The sequence below is a fragment of the Podarcis cretensis genome (assembly GCF_951804945.1).
Source record: "Podarcis cretensis genome assembly, chromosome: 8".
NCBI lineage: Eukaryota > Metazoa > Chordata > Lepidosauria > Squamata > Lacertidae > Podarcis > Podarcis cretensis.
The window spans coordinates 3,919,576-3,944,143 of record NC_137177.1 but is presented as its reverse complement, the minus strand read 5'-3'; the positions used below and the strand labels follow the sequence as shown (position 1 = coordinate 3,944,143).

Genomic DNA, 24,568 nt, shown 5'->3' with positions numbered 1-24,568 from the left:
CTCACCTGCAAAAGGATACGGTAGGGTTGGGAAAGCTTTGGAAAAGGGCAACCAAAGGGGATGGAGCGATTGCAAAAGCTGCAGCGTTTGAGGGTTTTCAGTTTGCAGAAAAAGCGAGGAAGGGGCCGTGGGATAGGCGATTGTAAAATTACCGTATTTTTCACTCTATAGGACGCACCGGACCATAGGAGGGGGAGAACAGGAAGAAAAAAATTCTCCCCCTCTCTGCTCAGCGCCCCTTCAGCAAAGCGGCAGGAGAAACGGAGCCCCTTCCATTTCTCCTCCCGCTTGGCTTAAGGGGCGCTGCGCAGCTCTCCCTCTCTGCTGAAGCCAGGAGAATCTTGCTCTCCCGGCTTCAGCAAAAGGAACCATAGAATCATAGAGTTGGAAGAGACCACAAGGGCCATCAAGTCCAACCCCCTGCCAAGCAGGAAACACCATCAGAGCACTCCTGACATATGGTTGTCAAGCCTCTGCTTAAAGACCTCCAAAGAAGGAGACTCCACCACACTCCTTGGCAGCAAATTCCACTGTCAAACAGCTCTTACTGTCAGGAAGTTCTTCCTAATGTTTAGGTGGAATCTTCTTTCTTGTAGCTTGGAGCCATTGCTCCGTGTCCGCTTCTCTGGAGCAGCAGAAAACAACCTTTCTCCCTCCTCTATGTGACATCCTTTTATATATTTGAACATGGCTATCATATCACCCCTTAACCTCCTCTTCTCCAGGCTAAACATGCCCAGCTCCCTTAGCCGTTCCTCATAAGGCATCGTTTCCAGGCCTTGGACCATTTTGGTTGCCCTCCTCTGGACACGTTCCAGTTTCTCAGTGTCCTTCTTGAACTGTGGTGCCCAGAACTGGACACAGTACTCCAGGTGAGGTCTGACCAGAGCAGAATACAGTGGCAACCCGAAGCCTTCGGAGCACAGCGTGAGTTCCCGCTGCGCTCCAAAGCCTTAGGCGGCTATCCCTAAAGCCTGGAGAGTGAAAAGCAAAGCGAAGCCTCCGGAGCACAGAGGGAGCGCTCCCTCCACGCTTCGGAGGCTTCGCGCTGCTATCGCTGAAGCTAAGGAGCCTGCATTCGCTCCATAGGACGCACACATTTCCCCTTAATTTTTGGAGGGGAAAAAGTGCGTCCTATAAAGCGAAATAGGGACGCGGGTGGCGCTGTGGGTAAAACCTCAGCGCCTAGGGCTTGCCGATCGTATGGTCGGCGGTTCGAATCCCCGCGGCGGCGTGAGCTCCCGTCGTTCGGTCCCAGCTCCTGCCCACCTAGCAGTTCGAAAGTACTCTTAAGTGCAAGTAGATAAATAGGCACCACTTTATAGCGGGAAGGTAAACGGTGTTCCGTGTGCTGTGCTGGTGCAGGCTCGCCGGAGCAGCTTCGTCACGCTGGCCACGTGACCCGGAAGTGTGTGCGGACAGCGCTGGCCCCCGGCCTCTAGAGTGAGATGAGCGCACAACCCTAGAGTCTGTCAAGACTGGCCCATACGGGCAGGGGTACCTTTACCTTTACCTAGAGAGTGAAATATACGGTATGCGTGGCATGAGGAACACGGCTAGAGAAAACTTTTACTCTGTGTTGTAATGCAAGAGCTCGTGAACATTGGATGAAGTTGAGGGTCAGAGCTGATAAAAGCAAGGACTTTTTCTTCTTTTTAAACATTTTGCTTTATTTAAGCCCACCTTCCCATCAAACTCAAGATGGTGGTACACCTGTTGTTCCACTTCTGAAACTTAATGCAATATAATGCATTGAATTCCAACACTTAAGTTTATTTGGTATATACTAAATACAACGTTTGCACATAGTTTTGAATGAGGGTGGTTCGGTTTTCTGGAGCCTTTCCCCTTTGGCCCAGCGGTTATGGAGATGTTGCCCAGGGGCAGAGATTTTCCTGCAGAAGCCTTCCCTGGTACCCGTGACATCCACTACCCTGACTTTCCCCGCTGCTGAAATTAGCCTCAAAAAGAGCATTAAAGGTAAAGGTAAAGGTACCCCTGCCCGTACGGGCCAGTCTTGACAGACTCTGGGGTTGTGCGCCCATCTCACTTAAGAGGCCAGGGGCCAGCGCTGTCCGGAGACACTTCCGGGTCACGTGGCCAGTGTGACATCGCTGCTCTGGCGAGCCAGAGCCGCACACGGAAACGCCGTTTACCTTCCCGCTGGTAAGCGGTCCCTATTTATCTACTTGCACCCGGAGGTGCTTTCAAACTGCTAGGTTGGCAGGCGCTGGGACCGAGCAGCGGGAGCGCACCCCGCCGCAGGGATTCGAACCGCCGACCTTTCAATCGGCAAGTCCTAGGCGCTGAGGCTTTAACCCACAGCGCCACCTGCGTCCCCCCAAAAAGAGCATTAGGTTGTAGCAAATAGAAAAGGTTGCCGTAATTAGTGTGTGCAACTCTTTTGGCAACTCCTGGTGCATTGTATAACAAACAATTTATTCTTTTGCTAAAAGCAAGGACTTCTTCGTGCAGCTCGTAGTTAACCTACGGAACTCCCTCCCACTGGATCCAGCAGCCAGGCTCTTCTGATATTTTTATGGAACCTCCAGGTTCAGAGGCAGTCTATCTGGGTTCTATGGGGCATTTGGCCGCTGTGAGAAAAGGATAGTGGGCTGTTTGGCTTGATCCAGCCACCAGGCTCTACTTAAGCTCTTAAACCAGGCGGGGGGGGGGAGTTGTTGTGGTGGGGGCTGCAGAAGTTTAGAGTTTGCAAAGAGTCCACCTACAAACCCAGTTTCCTTCCTTCATCTCGCCCTGCCCCACAGATGATGGTAGCTCTGTCCTCTCACATCGGGTCGCTGGAGGCGGAGAAACAGAAGCTGCGGGCTCAGGTCAAGCGCCTCTGCCAGGAGAACCTCTGGCTGCGGGACGAACTGGCGCTCACCCAACTGCGCCTTCAGCACAGCGAGGAGTCGGTGGCGCAGTTGGAGGAGGAAAAGAAGCACCTTGAATTCCTCAACCAGCTCAGGCAATATGACCCGAGGGATGACCAGGTACAGACAAGGGGATGTGGTGGGCGTTCAGTCCCCAAAATGAGAGACGCGGGGGCACCCGAAGGTGCCTTCTACTGAATCTGTAATGCTGGACAGAGCTCTCTAAGCATGTGCAAAGTGCCTTGTCCTTACTCCCAGAAAATCCGAAACCTACCCAAGATTAGAGGGCGAGCCACAGAGGCAAGAGGCCTCTCAGCACCTTTGAAAACTAACCAGATCCCCCGCTTAATCATTCCACCGGGCCTTGGTGAACAGGGAACCAGGCAGAGGGCTTCTCGGTGGTGGCGCCCTTTAGGGAAGCTTTTAATGTTTTATAGATTATTGTATTTTAATAATCTGTTGGAAGCTGCCCAGAGTGGCTGGGGAAACCCAGCCAGATGGGCGGGGTATAAATAATAAATTATTATTATTATTGGAGCAGATCCTCAAACCCCACCCAAAAGGAGATGTTCGAAACGCTTGTCCTGCAAACCTCCCCGAATCACATTTCCAATCTCCCTTGGTTTTCAGGAATGCAGTATTTTGATTATGCAGCTGCTGTATACCCAGGCCAGACCGCTTGGTCCAGGTAGTAGCAGTAGCAGTAGTAGTAATAATAATTTATAATTTATACCCTGCCCATCTGGCTGGGTTTCCCCAGCCATGCTTGGCGGCTCCCAACAGAACTAATGGATAATAATAGTTTAAAAAGATAAAACATCAGACATTAAAAACTTCCCTAAACAAGGCTGCCTTCAGATGTCTTCTAATAGTCAGATAGTTGTTTATTTCCTTGGCATCTGATGGGAGGACGTTCCCCAGGGCGGGCACCACCACCAGGAAGGCCCTTTGCTTGGCTCCCTGTAACCTCACTTCTCGGAGGGAGGGAACCGCGAGAAGGCCCTCGGAGCTGGACGACGGGGGTGGAGACGCTCCTTCAGGTATACTGGGCCAAGGCCGTTTAGGGCTTTCAAGGTCAGCACCAACACTTTGAATTGTGCTTGGAAACATACTGCGAGCCAATTTAGGTCTTTCAAGACCGGTGTTATGTGGTCCTGGCGGCCGCTCCCAGTCCCCAGTCTAGCTGCCGCATTCTGCATTAATTGCAGTTTCCGGGTCACCTTCAAAGGTAGCCCCACATAGAGTGTGTTGCAGTAGTCCAAGCGGGAGATAACCAGAGCATGCACCACTCTGGCCAGACAGTCTGTGGGCAGGGAGGGCCTCATCCTGCATACCAGATGGAGCTGGCAGACAGCTGCCCTGGACACAGAATAGACCTGCGCCTCCATGGACAGCTGTGAGTCCAGAATGACTCCCAGGCTGCGCACCTGGTCCTTCAGGGGCACAGTTACCCCATTCAGGACCAGATGGTCCTCCACACCTGCCCACACCTGTTGCTCAATGTTGCCCACACTGATGGGCAACAATGGCTCTGCAGAACTTCAGGAAGGAGTCTTTCCCAGAGCTCTCTGGAGAGGGACAACCCGGGACCTTCTGCATTCAAGTCCCCAAAGCTTCCCTTGCTATCCTCTCTCTATAGTCCTAGTGTTTCATTTATGGGCTAAGGGCTGTCTGGGGTTTCTCTCTCCCGAAGATCCTGTGTGCTCACACTGCAAGTCTGCAGCACAGGTTCACTTTTGCAAGGTCGGAAACATTCCGCCCGTGTGAGTCAAAGCCTTGCTCCGTAAGGCCTAGAAATATGATTCTTTTGAATGCAACGTGAGCTTGGAAGTTAGCGCCAATGGGAAAATCTCACGTGATGGATTTGTGCAGCCAGTGGTCATTGTCCAGATACTTTCATCGCTTTCATTTCATTTCTTAATAACCGTCCCCCAGCAGAACGGTACTTTGCATGTCATGAATGATTCTGCACAATCTGTCCGTCTCGTAAAATGCCATTATGGTACCTGGTGCTATAAATCTTCCCTGTATTTCTTGGCGAACACAGCAAAAACTCCCACCTGCTTTGACTTTGCAATTTGTGCTTTCTGGAGGATGGATGGCGGCTAATGGATTGAGGTTGAATCCTGACAAGACAGAAGTACTGTTTTGGGGGGACAGGGGGCGGGCTGGTGTGGAGGACCACCTGGTCCTGAATGGGGTAACTGTGCCCCTGAAAGACCAGGTGCGCAGCCTGGGAGTCATTTTGGACTCACAGCTGTCCATGGAGGCGAAGCTCAATTCTGTGTCCAGGGCAGCTGTCTGCCAGCTCCATCTGGTACGCAGGATGAGACCCTTCCTGCCCGCAGACTGTCTCGCCAGAGTGGTGCAAGCTCTAGTTCAGTGTTTCCCAACCTTGTGCCTCCAGCTGTTTTTGGACTACAATTCCCATCATCCCTAGCCACTGGTCTTGCTAGTCAGGGATGATGGGAGTTGTAGTTCAAAAACAGCTGGAGGCACAAGGTTGGGAAACACTGCTATCTCCCACTTGGACTACTGCAATGTGCTCTATGTGGGGCTACCTTTGAAGGTGACCCGGAAACTACAACTAATCCAGAATGCGGCAGCTAGATTGGTAACTGGGAGCGGCCGCCGAGACCATATAACACCGGTCTTGAAGGACCTACATTGGCTCCCAGTACGTTTCCGAGCACAATTTAAAGTGTTGGTGTTGACCTTGAAAGCCCTAAACAGCCTTGGCCCAGTATACCTGAAGGAATGTCTCCACCCCCATCGTTCTGCCCAGACGCTGAGGTCCAGTGCTAAGGGCCTTCTGGCGGTTCCCTCACTGCAAGAAGCAAAGCTACAGAGAACCAGGCAGAGGGCCTTTTCGGTAGTGGCACCCGCCCTGTGGAACGCCCTCCCACCAGATGTCAAAGCGATAAACAACTACCTGACATTCAGAAGACATCTTAAGGCAGCCCTGTTCAGGGGAGTTTTTAATGTGTGGCATTTTAGTGTATTTTTGGTCTCTGTGGAAGCCGCCCAGAGTGGCTGGGGAAACCCAGCCAGATGGGTGGGGTACAAATAAATTATTATTATTATTATTATTATTATTATTATTATTATTATTATTATTATGTTTGTTTGTTTGTTTGTTTGTTTGTTTCTAAGCCGGGATATGCGGGCCTTGCGTTTACTCTCTTTGCAGGCGGAGAAAGACGACTCGGAGCAGAGGAAGGACAGCCTGTCTTCTCTCTTCCCCAACGATGACGATGAACAGAGGCAGGGTGCGTACATGGGCCGATGATGCGTGTTAACCTGCACATGTCTTTTGAGGCTTAGCCCCAACTTGCAATGAAACCGAGGCTCGTCCAGAGGTTCAGTTCTGGCCCCAGGTCAACTTTCTGTTTCCAGTTGCACAAAAGCAGCACCTCAGGCCGGCATTACCCACCTGGGTGCCCTCCATTTGGGGGGGGGGGCAGGACTACAGTGGTCCCTTGGTTCTCAAACGCCTTGGTACTCAAGCAACTTGGAACCCAAACACTGCAAACCAGGAAGTAGGTGTTCTGGTTCGCGAACTTTTTTCGGAAGCTGAACGTTCTCCGATTTGAGTGTTATGCTTCCGATTGGAGTGCCACACTTCCGTTTTGAGTGTTACGCTTTTGCTATTTATTTTGCGTTTTTGCGACGGTGAGGAACCCAGTTCAGCTACTGATTGATTGTGTGATTGCAGTACATTGTTTATTGCTTTCATTTTATAGATCAGTGGTCTTGTTAGATCAGGCTTCCTCTAACTCGGCCCGCCAGATGTTTTGAGACTACAATTCCCATCATCCCTGACCACTGGTTCTGCTAGCTAGGGATCATGGGAGTTGTAGGCAAAAAACATCTAGGGGGGCTGAGTTTGAGGAAGCTTGTGTTAGATAGCAAAATTCATGTTAAATTGCTGTTTTAGGGGTTTGTTTTTAAAAGTCTGGAACAGATTAATTCATTTTGCATTATGGGAAAACGCACCTTTAGTTTTGGAATGGACTTCCAGAACAGATTACGTTTGAGAACCAAGGGACTACTGTACAACTTCCATGACAGTGGACAGTCATGCTGGTTGGAGCGGATGGGAGTTATAGTACAAGGGAATTGTAGTTGGGGAGAGGCTGCCTTGGAGAGACTTAGCCTGAGTTTCAGAGGAAGGGCTCCATTGAATGCAGGCCAGGTGATGGGTTTCACCTGTGCACCTGTCGGGTATGGCTGAGGTTAAATAGGGAACAATGGTAGAAAGAGGATGGATGCATGCAGACATTTTGATCCCACTTTGCTGAGTGAGAAACGTGGAATGGAAATGAATAAATATTTTACTAAAGTATCTAAGCATGCCTACTTCTCCAGCTGCTCAAAAACCCAGCAGGAAAAGGATTCCTTTTTATGATCTGGGGAAGTCTTTCTTCACGCAGCACAGAGTTAAACTGTGGAACTCCCTGCCACAGGAGGCAGTGGTGGCTGCTGTAATAAATGAAAATCTGCCCAACCATATGTCAGGAGTGCTCTGATGGTGTTTCCTGCTTGGCAGGGGGTTGGACTCGATGGCCCTTGTGGTCTCTTCCAACTCTATGATTCTATGATTCTATGAAAGGTTGTTTTCTGCTGCTCCAGAGAAGCGGACACGGAGCAATGGTTCCAAACTACAAGAAAGAAGATTCCACCTAAACATTAGGAAAAACGTCCTGACAGTAAGAGCTGTTTGACAGTGGAATTTGCTGCCCAGGAGTGTGGTGGAGTCTCCTTCTTTGGAGGTCTTTAAGCAGAGGCTTGACAACCATATGTCAGGAGTGCTCTGATGGTGTTTCCTGCTTGGCAGGGGGTTGGACTTGATGGCCCTTGTGGTCTCTTCCAACTCTATGATTCTATGATTCTATGAAACGAAAATCTGCCCTTATTCCCTTGTGGGGAACACAAGAGCCCTTATAGAGTCCTTTTCAGGTTCTCCATCTGTAGGAGAAAATAACAGAGGCCAACCAGAGAATATTGAGAAGCAAAGCAGCTAGTAAGCCTGATCTTTATTGATCTGTTGCAACAGGGTGCTCCCCCCACATGCAGGAAAGGAGGTGGAACCCAGAACACAGGTGTGTCCGCCCTTATATAGATATTTTAAATTGCCCACCCTGGAGTTCAAGACCACCCCCAGAAACATCATACCTACATCACAGAAGGGGTGTAGCTCAATACCACCCCACCCCGATACATCATACCTACTTCACAGAAGAGGCGGTCTACAGCAGAAATCTGAGTGCATTGTTTATCTCCTGTCTGGCAGGTCACCTGTTAATGCTCACTTGATTGGATACCCTGGGGAGCCTGGCCAGTCTTTTGTAGTGATAAATACTTAGTTCCTGGGCCAGGTCACAGGCTCACCCTATTCATACACAGACATACCCTCAAGACAGGATTTGTGAAGGAAAAGACAATGGGGAGGCTTTGACTTTGCAGAGAAAACATTTGGTCAGTTTGGGAGCCGTGGCTGTTCCTGTGCTGCTTCAGACATGTGGTTTATATATTTATGTACATGTTTGCTTGGTACCTTTATGAACATTTATTATCTATATAAGACCTTATTATTATTATTTTTATTTCAATGCCAACTTACATGGTTTTAAGGGAAAGCGAGACAAATTCATGGAGGAGGAAAGGGCTGCTGATGGATACTAGCTGTGCTTTGTCTCCAAAGTTGGTTGCATCAATGATTCTGAATCCCACTTGATGGAAACAGCAGGAGGGGAGAGTTGCTCTTCTGCCTGAATTCTGCTTTGTTGGTTTTGCACAGGCAGCTGCCTGGCCACTGTGAAGGCAGGATCATAGAATCATAGAATCATAGAAGAGTTGGAAGAGACCACAAGGGCCATCGAGTCCAACCCCCTGCCAAGCAGGAAACACCATCAGAGCACTCCTGACATATGGTTGTCAAGCCTCTGCTTAAAGGCCTCCAAAGAAGGAGACTCCACCACACTCCTTGGCAGCAAATTCCACTGTCAAACAGCTCTTACGGTCAAGAAGTTCTTCCTAATGTTTAGGTGGAATCTTCTTTCTTGTAGTTTGGATCCATTGCTCCGTGTCCGCTTCTCTGGAGCAGCAGAAAACAACCTTTCTCCCTCCTCTATGTGACATCCTTTTATATATTTGAACATGGCTATCATATCACCCCTTAACCTCCTCTTCTCCAGGCTAAACATGCCCAGCTCCCTTAGCCGTTCCTCATAAGGCATCGTTTCCAGGCCTTTGACCATTTTGGTTGCCCTCCTCTGGACACGTTCCAGGATGCTGGACTAGGCGGGCCCTTGGCCTGATCCAGCACCCTCTTCTTGGGTTCGTTCTTATTTTCCTTCCCTGGTGTGGTGACCCCGCAGTCAGAGATAGAATGTCTTGGCAAAGTGGAATTAAGTGATTGGTTAGTAACCTAAAACCCCCACTGGTCTTCCTGGTAGCTAGACCGGAGGGCCAGTTTTTGGCTGGGTTACATGGGATTGTGTTTAACCTTCACCCCACCCCAGTGAAGGCCGTATTCTAACCCAGTGGGTGGTTTCTCCCATTTGTGGGGGGGGCATGGGGTGACCTGGGGGCAGCGCTAATAGGCAAAGGGAGGGCGCTTGGAGGTGCCAACAAGTATCCGGACTTCGAAAAGCTGGCATCACAGGATCAAATCAATTAGTTTTGTTGAACTAATTAAACTCCATAGTTTAATTGGGTTTTGAACAAACGTGCAATTAATTAATTATTCCCGATTATAATTTTATTGGGACGTGGGTGGCGCTGTGGGCTAAACCACAGAGCCTAGGACTTGCCGATCAGAAGGTCGGCAGTTCGAATCCCCGTGATGGGGTGAGCTCCCGTTGCTCAGTCCCAGCTCCTGCCAACCTAACAGTTCAAAAGCACATCAAAGTGCAAGGAGATAAATAGGTACCACTCCAGCGGGAAGGTAAACGGCATTTCCATGCGCTGCTCTGGTTCGCCAGAAGCGGCTTAGTCATGCTGGCCACATGACCCAGAAGCTGTACGCCGGCTCCCTCGGCCAGTAAAGCGAGATGAGCGCCACAACCCCAGAGTCGGCCACAACTGGACCTAATATTCAGGGGTCCCTTTACCTTTACCTTATAATTTTATTGTGACATATCTTCCTTAGCGGGTTGTGCAAACTGCTATTTTGAATAACGCTGAGTTTCTGGAACCGAGGGGACAATGGCTCTCAAAAGTTTGGGAAGCAATGTTTGTTTTTTTGTTAAATCATTTGTATTAATTTTCCAACAAAAAACATCCAATTAACATATCAAATCATAATCCAATAAAAAACTAAAATAAAAAATGGTTGAATGATCTTCCAAAGTGCAATTATTAATTTTTCGGGCTTCCCAGAGTCTGGACCTTGAAGCATAACTCCAAATCTCAATCCTGGCGCCCGTCGTCGTTTCCATATTTCCACATTAGAAGCACTGTTCTAACCCCCCGACATTTTCGGATGGGTTCTGGGTTCAGGAATCTCCTCCTGCAATGGGCCCGACTTACCCGTCTCTCTCGTCTGTGGCAGGAGGGAGCCCGAGCGCAGCCGCTTCGGCCGCTCAGCAAGGGGGCTATGAGATCCCAGCACGGCTGCGCACCCTCCACAACCTGGTGATCCAGTACGCCTCCCAGGGGCGCTACGAAGTGGCCGTCCCCCTCTGCAAACAGGCGCTGGAAGACCTAGAGAAGAGCTCTGGACATAGCCACCCAGATGTGGCCACCATGCTGAACATCTTAGCCTTGGTCTATAGGTAAGGGGGATGGCATGGGGGGTGTTGTGTGGGAAAAGGTCCAGGGCTGCTGAGAAGAGCCTTGGAAAGAGAAGACTTAGAGCTTTGATTCCTTCATTGCAGGGGGCTGGGCTAGATGTCCTTTGGGTGCCCCTGCCGACTCCCCAATTCTATAAGCATCCTCTGCAGGAACCTGAGGTTGCAACTTTTAGAGATGTCCTACCGTGTTTGGCCGAGTCCTGCTGGCCGACTCCTTCTGCAGGTGTGGCTGAGACACCAATGCTTTTCGCATGACATATATAGAATAATAATAATAATAAATTTTTATTTAAGCCCCGCCCTTCCCGGTTTAAAAACCAGGCTCAGGGTGGCTAACAGCAAATATAAAACATTGGTTAAAATGCGACTTTAAAACAGCATGAAGCACAACATAAAATGCAGCATCAATATCAATAAAATTCAAAAATTCAGGGGTCATTTTTTTTTGGGGGGGGGGGAGTCCCAGTCAGTAGACATCAAATGATCACCAGGGCTAACTGGCCAAGTTGGTCCTACTAGGGCAGCAAGGTGACCAGGGAAGAGTTTAAATGTGGGGTCCCAGAAAGGATTTCTTCATAGAAGAGGAAAGGGAAAAGGGAATAGAGGATCAGGCTAATTCAAATTGAAGGCCATATCTATCTCTATCTATCTGTCTGTCTGTCTATCTATCTATAATTAAATTTTATATTTTACAATTTAAAGTCCTCATTTATACATCCTTATCAGCGACTTCCCTTCTTTTTCCATGGTTCACGTTACGTATAATAAATCCCTACATATTTTACAAAAACTATGCCATTCAGTACTCCATTATTGCATCCACCAAAACTTATTTACACTGTTGAATTTATCTCAATGCTGCCAGCGTTTTCAGCTGTACGCTGTTCTCATATATTCAGTAAACATTTTTCAATCTCCTGTGTTTTTTTCATGCCGACTTCTTCTGCCGCAGGGACCAGAACAAGTACAAGGAGGCCACAGAGCTGCTGAACGATGCCCTCGATATCCGGGAGCAGACTCTGGGTGTGGAACACCCCGCCGTGAGTGACCTTCTGGGGCTCGGTGGAGGGTGATGCTGCTCGGGTCCTGTTAAGGCTTCTCTTCCTTGTGTTTTCTCCTCTGGGAGTACCGTATTTTTCGCCCTATAGGACGCACCGGCCCATAGGACACACCTAGGTTTTTTTTTGGGGGGGGGATAAAGAAAAAAAATTATCCCCCCCCCCGCGCTCCGGCCAGCAGACTGCTATCCACAGCCTAGGGAGCCCTGCAGGAACTCCCGCGGGCTCCCCAGGCTTGCTGATAGCTTCCTGAAGCACACCGACCCCTCTCACTCTCCAAGCTTCAGCGAAAGCCTGCATTCGCCCCATAAGACGCACACAAGATTTCCCCTTCATTTTTGGAGGGGAAAAAGTGCGTCCTATAGGGTGAAAAATACGGTATTTGGATGGGTGGGGGCAGAGATCATTTGTGCTGGTCCCGTGGGTTAATCGAGAGGTGAGGTCCAAGTCCAGTCCGAGGTTGAAGGAGCAATATGGAGGCAGTCCATAAAAACTGAAGCTGGGTACAGGGCAGGGAGTCAGGTGAGGTCAGGAACCCAGGACAGGGTGCAGGCAGGAACTGGTGACCAACAGTGTTGCTTCTGCAACTTGGGACTGGGCTGGCCGGCTTTTATCTGCCCCGAGGCATAGGGCGGCCCCAGTCCACAGGTGACTCACCTCTCCTGGCCTGAAGGTGAGCACTCCTCCTGTGGGAACTTAGTTCCCTCCGCCTCTCTGCCCTGAGCCTCTGCAGCTCAGGAGAGGCTGGAGGGTTACTGGACCCAGAGGCAACCTCAGCTTCCTCTGACGGGGCTGAGAGTGGAGCACCTGCAGGCAATGGGTCCTCCATCACCTCAGGAGCCAGAGTGGAATCACCTGGTGTCTGCACCTGAGGATCCAGCACAGGTGAGGACCCTTCAGGCTCAGGCCCCAGCCCCGGCTCAGCTGGTTCTGGAGGCAGGGACTCCTGTGCAGGCTGGGATTCCTCAGGTTCAGCATCCGAGTCCGAATCCAAGGCCATCACACCATTTTTCTTGGGAGGGGCAGGTCACTCTCTTAGGAAAAATACAACTCTTCTGGACGCCCTTGGAAGTTTTGAAGAGTCGTTTTTGCTCCCAAAGATTTGTTGTTGTTTAGTCGTGTCCGCCTCTTCGTGACCCCCTGGACCAGAGCACGCCAGGCACTCCTGTCTTCCACTGCCTCCCGCAGTTTGGTCAAACTCATGCTGGTAGCTTCGAGAACACTGCCCCACCATCTCGTCCTCTGTCGCCCCCTTCTCCTTGTGCCCTCCATCTTTCCCAACATCAGGGTCTTTTCCAGGGAGTCTTCTCTTTTCATGAGGTGGCCAAAGTCTTGGAGCCTCAGCTTCAGGATCTGTCCTTCCAGGGAGCACTCAGGGCTGATTTCCTTCAGAATGGAGAGGTTTGATCTTCTTGCAGTCCATGGGACTCTCAAGAGTCTCCTCCAGCACCAGAATTCAAAAGCATCCATTCTTCGGTGATTAGCCTTCTTGATGGTTCAGGCTCCCAAAGATGTGGTGTTTAAAAGGTGCTAGGCCTTCCAGGGGGGGCAGTGAGGAGAGCTTGGCCGATGCCCCTCCCCAAATGGTGCAGTTAGTGCCAGATGCTGCAGCACAATTGCTGACAGCAATGAGGACTTGTCTGCATGGAAGTCCTGGCCTCAGAGGTCTGCTCACTGGCTGCCAATTTGCTACCTGCCCAAGTTCAGGGTGTCACTATTAGTACAGCAGTACCTCAGGTTACGGGGACGCAGGTGGCGCTGTGGGTTAAAGCCTCAGCGCCTAGGACTTGCCGATCGAAAGGTCGGCGGTTCGAATCCCTGCGGCGGGGTGCGCTCCCGCTGCTCGGTCCCAGCGCCTGCCAGCCTAGCAGTTCGAAAGCACCTCCGGGTGCAAGTAGATAAATAGGGACCGCTTACCAGTGGGAAGGTAAACGGCGTTTCCGTGTGCGGCTCTGGCTCTGGCCAGAGCAGTGATGTCACGCTGGCCACGTGACCCGGAAGTGTCTCCGGACAGCGCTGGCCCCTGGCCTCTTAAGTGAGATGGGCGCACAACCCCAGAGTCTGTCAAGACTGGCCCGTACGGGCAGGGGTACCTTTACCTTTACCTTTACCTCAGGTTACAAGGGAGGTGGGTGGCGCTGTGGGTTAAACCACTGAGCCTAGGACTTGCCGATCAGAAGGTTGGCGGTTCGAATCCCCTTGACGGGGTGAGCTCCTGTTGCTCTATCCCTGCTCCTGCCCACCTAGCAGTTCGAAAGCACGTCAAAGTGCAAGTAGATAAATAGGTACCGCTCCGGCGGGAAGGTAAACGGCGTTTCTGTGCGCTGCTCTGGTTCGCCAGAAGCGGCTTAGTCATGCTGGCCACATGACCCGGAAGCTGAACGCTGGCTCCCTCGGCCTATGGAGCAAGATGAGCACCGCAACCCCAGAGTCATCCGCAACTGGACCTAATGGTCAGGGGTCCCTTTACCTTTACCTCAGGTTACATACGCTTCAGGTTACAGACTCCGCTAACCCAGAAATAGTACCTTGGGTTAAGAACTTTGCTCCAAGATGAGGATAGAAATCGCGCGGCGGCAGCGGGAGGCCCCATTAGCTAAAGTGGTGCTTCAGGTTATGAACAGTTTCAGGTTAAGAACGGACCTCCGGAACGAATTAAGTTCTTAACCCGAGATACCACTGTACTGTTGTTTTTATTTTGATTCTGCATTTTATTCTGTGAACCGCCCTGATACCTCCTGTATATACAGTGGTACCAGAAAAACAAATAATAACAGTAAGATACTGTGTATAAAATAATAAATGAGATACAGTACAATGAGAATCATCGGAAGTTTATTTGATTTTATTTAATCCATCCTTTATCTTTTATTTTCTTCTTGTTTCTCTCTTTTTTCTTCTTTTTCTACATAAAGTACGTGCATGTAGTTTGTAGAAAATGCAACATGGTGTATTGTTGTGCAAATTTGTGTTGAATGCTTAATAAATGTTTTTTTTAAAAAAAATAATAAAGAAATAATCAAACCTTTCCTCCTGTTTCTGACAGGTGGCCGCGACTCTTAATAACCTGGCCGTGCTCTATGGCAAGAGGGGGAAATACACGGAAGCTGAACCGCTCTGCAAGAGAGCCTTAGAGATCCGAGAGAAGGTATAGGCTTAACCGGAGGCCCCAAGAAAAACTGTATTCAACCTGTCTTAAGGACTAGAAATTTAACTTCATTTAAAAAAACAAACCAGACACAGACAGACAGACAAGGTTCTGATTATGCTGATTTCAGCACTGAGCGCCGGACCCAGAATTGTGGAATACATGAAGCCCTCTTTCAAATTCACATTTTAGCAGTAGGATGGTCTGACAATATGGCTGGCGAAATCAACCTCTTTCTGGTCTCTGCAATTAAAGCAGTGTGTGTGTGTGAGTGTGTGTGTGCGGCGCGCACTGCATCAATCTGCATTTTTAAAAAGAAAACTCGCATTTCTTTTCTCCCAAAACTTCGAGAATGAATGCATTTATATCTCACACACACACACCCCGAGGAGCTCTAGATAGTATATGCCTGGTTCCCCCCCCTCCTTCATTTAATCCCCATCACAACACCCCTGCAAGGTAGGCCAGGCTGAGAGAGGCAGTGACACCCAGCGGAAGGATCTGAACCCTGGTCTCTCCCAGGTCCTAATGCTAGAATCTCTTACCCACTCTTGTTTTTTAGGTGTTGGGCACCGATCACCCAGACGTGGCCAAGCAGCTGAACAACCTGGCGCTCCTGTGCCAGAACCAAGGGAAGTTTGAGGAGGTGGAGCAGTATTATCAGAGGGCTCTCTGCATCTACCAGACCCGGCTGGGGCCTGACAACCCAAACGTGGCCAAGACGAAGAACAACCTGGTAAACGATGGGGAGACTTTTTTTTTTGTGTGTGTGTGTGTGTGTCAGCCAGAGGAAGTTTAGTTTTCAGGACATCAGAAGAGCCTGGCCGCTAGAGGACCATCTAGTCCAACATCCTGTTCTTGCAGTGGCCAAATAATCCTAAAAACCTAGGAAACAAGGTAGACTGCCTCTGGAGCTGGAGGCTCCACAAGAACCTAAGAACTGGCATTCAGAAGCATTGCTGCCTCCCAACTGCCAGAGGCAGAACATGGTCATTGTGGCTGGTAGCCAATCAGTAGACCTCTCCTCCATCAGTTTATTATTGACTTTCTCAATAAAGGTCCCAAAATGGTTTACAAGAATAAAATACAGTGGTACCTCTGGATACGAACAGGATCCGTTCCAGAGCCCCGTTCGCATCCTGAAGCGAACGCAACCCGCGTCTGCATGTGTGCAGGTCGCGATTTGCTGCTTCCACACATGCGTGTGATGTCATTTTGAGCGCATGCGCAAGCAGCGAAACCCAGAAGTAACGCGCTCTGTTACTTCCGGGTCGCTGCGGAGCGCAACCCAAAAACACTCAACCTGAAGCATATTCAACCCGAGGTATGACTGTACAGTAGAAAAAAAATACACAGAAATCAGAGAAAAAGCACCCCATGATTGGTGCAGCCCAAACGATGACAAGGTTGTTGCCAGGCAGGCTTCTCAGTTGGGGGGGTGGGCGTTTCACAGACAGGATCTACTATAGAAGATGACTTTGGACAGGATCTACTATAGAAGGATCTACTATTCAGCAACTCGACCGCCCTGCTCATTGCAGGACTGTTAACACTTTTGGGTTCCTTTTGACTCCCTCGGTGCTGGTGTTTCATTTCGAAATGGTTCATAATGATTCAGTATTTGTGCTGTTTTTAATGTAGAGTAACAATAGCGATGAGGTGTTCTTGGGCACAAGCAACACACATTTCAATATTTGCAGCATTTCACAACAGCCACTTTAAAGCTTTATCTTTTATTTGTTTTTGCAATGGCTTTGCTGCCTCGGTGCAGCTTGGGAACAAGCCATTGATTGCAAAAATCAGCCATAATATATATGCATGCAATTTGACTACGGAAGAATAGAAAAATCTGCAAGCAGGATTTCCTAGGTTATAAAGGTTAGGCTGCTCTTGCAGATGAAAAAAAGCTCGGCTGGAGGTAACCAGCTGTCAGTGAAAAATGTAAACCAGCTAAAATTCAACCTAGGTTATCAAAGTGCAAAGTGAAACTTAGACCTACAGGGGAACAGGCCCTGTAGAAAGGGTTTCATTGCCAGTACATAAAATTAGAATGATATAAAAGCTAGTTACAGTGGTGCCTCGCAAGACGAAATTAATCCGTTCCGTGAAGCTCTTCGTATAGCGGTTTTTTCGTCTTGCGAAGCAAGCCCATTGACAGCTTAGCGGATTAGCGCTATTAGCGGTTTAGCGGCTTTTAGCGGATCAGCTGATAAACGGCTTATCAGCGGATCAGCTGATAAGCGGCTTAGGGCTTAGGAAAAGGGGGGGGAGGGGAAAAAAACCTGCAGGAACTCGCAAGACATTTTCGTCTTGCGAAGCAAGCCCATAGGGAAATTCGTTTTGCGAAGCGCCTCCAAAACGGAAAACCCTTTCGTCTAGCGGGTTTTCCGTCTTGCGAGGCGTTTGTCTTGCGGGACACCACTGTAATTGTTTTTTCATTTTTTCTTTTTCTATTTTTTTGTACTTTTCAGGTTTATACATTTCACTGATTTTGCAATCATTTTGACATTTCAAAACTCGACTTTCTTCCCCCTCTTTCTGCAGTTCCTTAAATTTATTTTTAATACCTTCTGCGTATCCAAATTAACTTAATTCGCTTATTTATTCATCTTCTTTAAGTATAAACTTTTATGAAACGGCAGGTTATTACAATAATCCTGCCAATTTTTCTTATCTGTTTACAGTTTACCTGTAAGTTTTTGTATCCATTCTTCCTTTGCTGGAACTTCTGCTTCTTTCCATTTTGGGGCAAGTAACATTCTTTCCACAGTAGTCGCACACATGAATAAATCTCTATACAGTTTGGGTAGTTCTGTCCCTATAAAGCCCAAAAGGAAAGCTTCTGTGGTTTTTTTTACAAACCTTATTTTAAACATCCCTTTCATTTCATTATATATCATTTCCCAGTAAGCCTTAACCTTACTAGAAGACCACCACATGAGATAAAAACAAACTCCTTTCTAGTTAATTGTTTTTTCAGTAGGGAAACAGGTGACATCATCGGGTATGGAGCCACCCAGCTAAAATTGCCTTCCTCTCTTCTCGCCCAGGCATCATCTTACCTGAAGCAGGGCAAGTACCAACAGGCTGAGGAGCTCTACAAAGAAATTCTGTCCACACATGACCAGGATTTGGGCGTCAGCAGAGGCGGTGAGCAGCCAGCTTGCAGTTGTGTTTCTCTGCAGCAGTGTATGGAGAGGGAAGCTTGGGAAAGGGCGATGTAGCGGCAAACCGTGCACAATAATACTACTACTACTACTACTAATATTTTATTTATATCCCACCCTTCCCAGCCGAAGCTGGGCTCAGAGCAGCTAACAACAATAAAAGTAACACAGCGTTCTAAAATCAATTCATTCTAAAACTAATTCAGAATCAAATTAATGGCAACCATTGGGCTAGAGTTCTATGAGGATTATGAAAGGAGGGGGTCAGACCGAGTCCAAACCAAAGGCCAGGCGGAACAGCTCTGTCTTGCAGGCCCTGCGGAAAGATGTCAAGTCCCGCAAGGCCCCAGTCTCTTGTGACAGAGCGTTCCACCAGATCGGGGCCACGGCCGAAAAAGCCCTGGCTCTGGTTGAGGCCAGCCTAACCTCTCTGTGGCCCGGGACCTTCAGGATGTTTTTGTTTGAAGACCGCAAGGTCCTCTGTGGGACATACCAGGAGAGGCGGTCCCGTAGGTACAAGGGTCCTAGGCCGTATAGGGCTTTAAAGGTTAAAACCAGCACCTTGAACCTGATTCTGTACTCCACCGGGAGCCAGTGCAGCTGGTATAGCACTGGGTGAATGTGATCCTGCAGCGAAGACCCCGTAAGGAGTCTCGCCGCGGCATTCTGCACCCGCTGGAGTTTCTGGGTCAGTCTCAAGGGCAGCCCCACGTAGAGCGAGTTACAGTAATCAAGTCTGGAGGTGACCGTAGTGTGGATCACTGTGGCTAGGTCAGGGTGAGAAAGGTAAGGAGCATCATCTTCTAAGGTTACCTGATTTTTTTCAATGAATCCGGGGACACTTTTCAACTTCCTGCTAAATAGATGGATTTTGTCAGGGGGCTGATTTGTAAATCTGGGGGACTGTCCCCGGGAAACGGGGAGGTCTGGCAACCTTTTCTTATTCTCTCCATCCTTTCCCCTGCATCTTTCAGATGAGAGCAGAACGGGACCCGGAAGAGGTGCTCTGTATAGCCAGGTTTGTGTTGGGGCTGCTTTGGGGAGCTTCCCTCCCTCTTCTCTGTTTTTAGGTCTTGACCCCACCTCCCCACCCTAGTCTGCAGAAAGATTGTGGTACCCTTTGCACCCGCGGCAGGATTTAACTGTGGCTCCTGCGTTTCAGAGGGACGCAGGTGGCGCTGTGGGTTAAACCACAGAGCCTAGGACTTGCCGATCAGAAGGTCGGCGGTTCGAATCCCCGTGACGGTGTGAGCTCCCGTTGCTCGGTCCCTGCTCCTGCCAACCTAGCAGTTCGAAAGCACGTCAAAGTGCAAGTAGATAAATAGGTACCGCTCTGGCGGGAAGGTAAACGGCGTTTCCGTGCGCTGCTCTGGTTCGCCAGAAGCGGCTTAGTCATGCTGGCCACATGACCCGGAAGCTGGACGCCGGCTCCCTTGGCCACTAAAGCGAGATGAGCGTCACAACCCCAGAGTCGGCCACAACTAGACCTAATGGTCAGGGCTCCCTTTACCTTTACCTTTTTAACTGCATTTCAGGGGGTTGGACTAGATGATCCTTTGGGATCTGTAGAGGGACACAGGTGGCGGTGTGGTCTAAACCACTGAGCCTCTTGGTCTTGCCAATCAGAAGGTCGGCGGTTCGAAACCCCGCGACGGAATGAGCTCCCGTTGCTCTGTCCCAGCTTCTGCCAACCTAGCAGTTCGAAAGCACGTCAAAGTGCAAGTAGATAAATAGGTACCACTCTGGTGGGAAGGTAAACGGCGTTTCCGTGCGTTCTGGTTTCCATCACAGTGTCTAGTTGCGCCAGAAGCAGTTTAGTCCTGCTGGCCACATGACCTGGAAAGCTGTCTTTGGACAAACGCCGGCTCCCTCGGCCTGAAAGCGAAATGAGCGCTACAACCCCAGTTGCCTTTGAGTGGACTTAACCGTCCAGGGGTCCTTTCGCTTTACACAATTCTGTGATCCCTCACTTTTTGCCAGGACTCCCTTGGGAACCTGAGGCGCAGCAGCTCCTTTTCCCGCTTCCGCGAGTCCCTCAAGCGAGGCAGCGAGAAACTCGTCTCCAAACTCAAAGGGGAAGGCGGACGGCGACCTATTGCAGCCTCGGCCCCAGGGTGAGTCTGGGTCTCCCTGGAATCTGGTGGCAGGAATGTTTGCCTCCAAGCAAGCAATTCTCACACAAACACCGTTCTCACAAGGAATGGTTGAGGGAGTTGGGGGTGTTTAGACGGAGAGGGTGAGATGACAGCCATCTTCAAATATCTGAAGGGCTGATGGAGCAAGCTTGTTGTTGTTGTTTTTAAAATAATATTTATTAAAATTTTAAAGGTTACAAAAATAAAAAATAAAAATACCACATTAAACAAAATTAAAACAAAAATAAAACAACACATCACAATATGAAAAAATAGAAAAATAAAATCGATTAAACAGAAACAAAAACGCAAAGAAAAATACAGCAAATCTTCTCATTACTTATCTTTCATTAGCTTATTTCCTTGACCTCCTCATACCTCCCTTTTTTGTATTCTAGATCAAATATCCATTTCAGCAAATCCTTTCCCTCTTTTAAAATTTTAGTCCTGTAAATTATCTTAATATGATGTAACTTTACTTTTCCTCCTTTCACCAATTAACAGTTATTCCCAAATCCTTTATATCATTCCTGCTAAAATCATATAATATTATTCCAACATCCTTCTAACAGTTATTAATTTTACAATGTTTCTGTAAATAGTCTTTAAATTTCTTCCAATCTTCTTCCACCGACTCTTCTCCCTGGTCTCAGATTCTGCCAGTCATTTCCGCAAGTTCCATGTAGTCCATCACCTTCATCTGCCATTCTTCCCGGGTGGGTAGATCTTGTGTCTTCCTGCTCTGGAGGGCAGGAACTGAAACAATGGCTTCACATTACAAGAAAGGATATTCTGACTAAATATTAGGAAGAACTCTAGTAGAAGAGGTTCCCTGGGAAGGTGGTCCCCTCTTCGCAACTTTGGAGGTTTTTAAGCAGAGGTTGGATAGCTATCTGTCTTGGATGGTTTAGCTGCATTGTTGCAGAGGGTTGGAATAGATGACCTTTGGGGGTCCCTTCTAACTTCATGATTCACTGGCAGTTGGACAGCCCATCGGTCAGGGATTCTTGAGCTGCGATTACTGCCTTGCAGGAGGTTGCGCTAGATTACGGGGCGCGGGGAGCGCTGTTTCCAACTTTCCAATTCTATGATTCTTTAAAAAGCCAATAATAATAATAATAATTTTATTATTTATACCCCGTTCGTCTGGCTGGGTTTCCCCAGCCACTCTGGGCAGCTCCCAACAGAATACAGTCATACCTTGGGTTACAGACACTTCACGTTGCGTTTTTTCGGGTTACGGACCCGCCGAAACCTGGAAGTACCAGAACGGGTTACTTCCGGGTTTCGGAGGTCGCGCATGCGCAGAAGTGCTAAATCGCGCTTTGCGCATGCGCAGAAGCACCGAATCGCAACGCACACGTGCGCAGACACGTCGCTGTGGGTTGTGAACATGCATGCCGCACGGATCACGTTGCAACCCGAGCGTCCACTGTACTAAAAACCTGATCAAATATCAAACATTTAAAACTTCCCTAAACAGGGCTGCCTTGAGAAGTCTTCTAAAAGCCAGAGAGTTGTTTCTTTCCTTGACATCTGACTGGAAGGCATTCCACAGGGCGGGTGCCACTACCGAAAAGGCCCACTTCTCGCAGGGAGGGAGGGAACCGCCAGAAGGCCCTCGGAGCTGGACCTCAGTGTCCGGGCTGAACGATGGGGGTGGAGATGCTCCTTCAGGAATACAGGGCCTTTGAGGCCGTTTAGGGCTTTCAAGGTCAGCACCAACCATTTGAATTGTGCTCAGAAACCGGGCATGCACAGGTGCATCAAAACTTGACAGGCGTTTGTCTTTTTGGACAGAATGAAAAGAGCCACTTCTTTGAACGTCTTGCACGTGGGCGAGAGAGCGGCTGCTGCGTCCCCGACGGTGAGTCTGTGGCAGGGGAGAGGAGGAGGGGCAAGGTGCCAGGGCTGCGGGGGCAGAGCCCTGCCTTACATGCAGGAAATCCTGGGGGGTCAGTTTCCTTTGTGGCTGGTGGAAGGGGGCCCTGCCAGCCCAGCTAGCAAAGGCTGTGCGTTGCCACTCCCTGCCCTGGCATGTGCCTTCCTGGCATTGCTGGCCTGCCAGTCAGTTTGGAAGATACTGGCCTACAGCCCCTTAGAAGTGCATCTGTGTAACTCACTGCCACAGGAACCCCAAATTGGGTGGCTTTAAATGAGGATGAGATAGAGGGTTTTAAGATGGCTGCTAAATGCTTGAAACGGGGTTTTGAGCTCTAAGGCCAACTCCAAGGCAAGTTTCTGCTCTATAACCAACTCTTAGCATTTGTTTTTATCCTCTTCCATTTTATTTCTTTAGTGCTTCTTTTTTTTGTTTTAATTTATCGTTTCATCTCATGGTTTTATTGTTCTAACTCCCCTAAACTGCGAGGCTGCGTGAAGCTGGGCTGAGCTGAGCACTTTGTAGGCAGTGCCAAACGCAAAGTCGAGCCAAAGTTTACAAGATACTAGTTATAAATTAAGGAAGAGAAACAACTTGATGATCCGAACTGTTGACGAGCGAGCCCAGGTGGCAGCTACAGAGTCTCCAAAACGCTCCCTTCCGCTGGATGGCACTCACTCCTAAATTCAAAGCCGCCACATTTGGAGATAATAATTGATTTCTGCAAACTGCCGACAAATAATCATGATTATTATGGTACTTACTAGAAAGAACTGCAAAGATAAATTCATGGCTACTAGCCATGCTGGCTGGGCTGTACGGTCAAAGGTCTTCTGAATGCCAGTGGCTTGATACCACAGCAGGCCAGTGTTGCTCTCGCACTCGGGTCCTGCTCGTGGGTTTTCCGTGATGGGCACCCGGTTGGCCGCTGTGAGAACAGGAATCTGGGTTCTTATGTTTATGCTCTTTTAGGCAGAGCCTCAAAGGAAGGGGTTGAAAACCAAAGAAATGAGAACTAGAAACTTGGCTTTTGCTGCAGTGCTGTAGCCTTGTCTGTTTGTTTTGCAGCAGCCCAGCAGCAGAACCCTGACTGGCGCCCGGACGCTGAGCTCCAGCTCCCAGGACCTCATGCAAAGCAGCTCCACTTAAGCCTGGCCCGGCCCCTTCCTCCTGCCGCGCTTCCCTCGCTGTTGCCTTTAGGCTGGGCCGAAGCTTGAGCCTCTCTCTCTCCTCCCCTCGGCCAGCCTTCAGCTGAGCTTGTGGGGCTGCTGGAACCAGGGCGGGGGGTCCTGCACAAAGTGGAGACCCCCCCCATCCCACACTTGGAACGTCCCTGTTCCCTGGTGCCTGTGTGGCTGCATGAGGGGTCTTCCCTGCAAGAGGTGGGCCGGGATGGAGATCAGGTCCGGACCCCCTGCAATCAGGACAAACAGGCTGTTATTTCTCAGGTCCTCTGGGGGGGGCAGTGGGTGGCCCTTTCCAAAGCAGCTGGACAGGAGGGTGCCTGCCCCCCACTCTGCTGCTGCCTTAACTCTTTGCGTACAACCAGGTAAAGTTGCACTCCTCTCCCCCCCCCCCGCCCAGTGGAAAAAAATCGCTATTTCCCTCCAGCCAAAGTCACAATATTTATTGTATTTATGCAACAGGAAGCATATCTCTCTGTCCCAAATAAATGGTTGTAAATGGATACTGGACCAGCGACTGCTGAATGTTGTCTGCTTCATTAATGTAGTGGACGGGGAAAAGGGGAAGAGCCCTGTGTGAGTGCCTGGAGGCAGTTGGAGGATGGATGGCGGCTAGCAGATTGAGGTTGAATCCTGACAAGACAGAAGTACTGTTTTGGGGGGACAGGAGGCGGGCTGGTGTGGAGGACTCCCTGGTCCTGAGTGGGGTAACTGTGCCCCTGAAGGACCAGGTGCGCAGCCTGGGAGTCATTTTGGACTCACAGCTGTCCATGGAGGCACAGGTCAATTCTGTGTTCAGGGCAGCTGTCTGCCAGCTCCATCTGGTACGCAGGATGAGACCCTTACTGCCCCACAGACTGTCTTGCCAGAGTGGTGCATGCTCTAGTTATCTCTTGCCTGGACTACTGCAACACACTCTATGTGGGGCTACCTTTGAAGGTGACCCAGAAACTACAACTAATTCAGAATGTGGCAACTAGTCTGGGGGCGGCCGCCGAGACCACATAACACCAGTCTTGAAAGATCTGCATTGGCTCCCAGTATGTTTCTGAGCACAATTCAAAGTGTTGGTGCTGACCTTTAAAGCCCTAAACGGCCTCAGTCCTGTATACCTGAAGGAGCGTCTCCACCCCCATCGTTCTGCCCAGACACTGAGGTCCAGCTCCGAGGGCCTTCTGGCGGTTCCCTCCCTGCGAGAAGCCAAGTTACAGGGAACCAGGCAGAGGGCCTTCTCGGTAGTGGCTCCTGCCCTCCCACCAGATGTCAAAGAGAACAATAACTACCAGACTTTTAGTAGACATCTGAAGGCAGCCCTGTTTAGG

The 24,568-nt window shown here is 49.5% G+C and overlaps 1 protein-coding gene across 4 annotated transcripts in view; it reads left to right on the top strand.

Annotated features, from left to right (window-relative positions):
* Positions 1 to 23,749, top strand: part of KLC3 (kinesin light chain 3) — a 30,227-nt gene extending 6,478 nt beyond the window's left edge. For 3 of the 4 annotated variants that reach the window (XM_079985557.1, XM_079985555.1, XM_079985556.1), the window contains exons 3-13: positions 2,769 to 2,996; positions 6,067 to 6,145; positions 10,432 to 10,654; positions 11,625 to 11,712; positions 14,777 to 14,878; positions 15,441 to 15,614; positions 17,929 to 18,028; positions 19,020 to 19,063; positions 20,026 to 20,159; positions 21,981 to 22,047; positions 23,131 to 23,749. In XM_079985557.1, coding sequence (XP_079841683.1) covers positions 2,769 to 2,996; positions 6,067 to 6,145; positions 10,432 to 10,654; positions 11,625 to 11,712; positions 14,777 to 14,878; positions 15,441 to 15,614; positions 17,929 to 18,028; positions 19,020 to 19,063; positions 20,026 to 20,159; positions 21,981 to 22,047; positions 23,131 to 23,211 — 1,320 coding nt within the window. In that variant the 3' untranslated portion in view covers positions 23,212 to 23,749. The remainder of the gene's footprint in view (positions 1 to 2,768; positions 2,997 to 6,066; positions 6,146 to 10,431; positions 10,655 to 11,624; positions 11,713 to 14,776; positions 14,879 to 15,440; positions 15,615 to 17,928; positions 18,029 to 19,019; positions 19,064 to 20,025; positions 20,160 to 21,980; positions 22,048 to 23,130) is intronic. The other variant, XM_079985558.1, reaches the window with a different exon arrangement.
* The last annotated feature ends 819 nt before the right edge of the window (positions 23,750 to 24,568 follow it).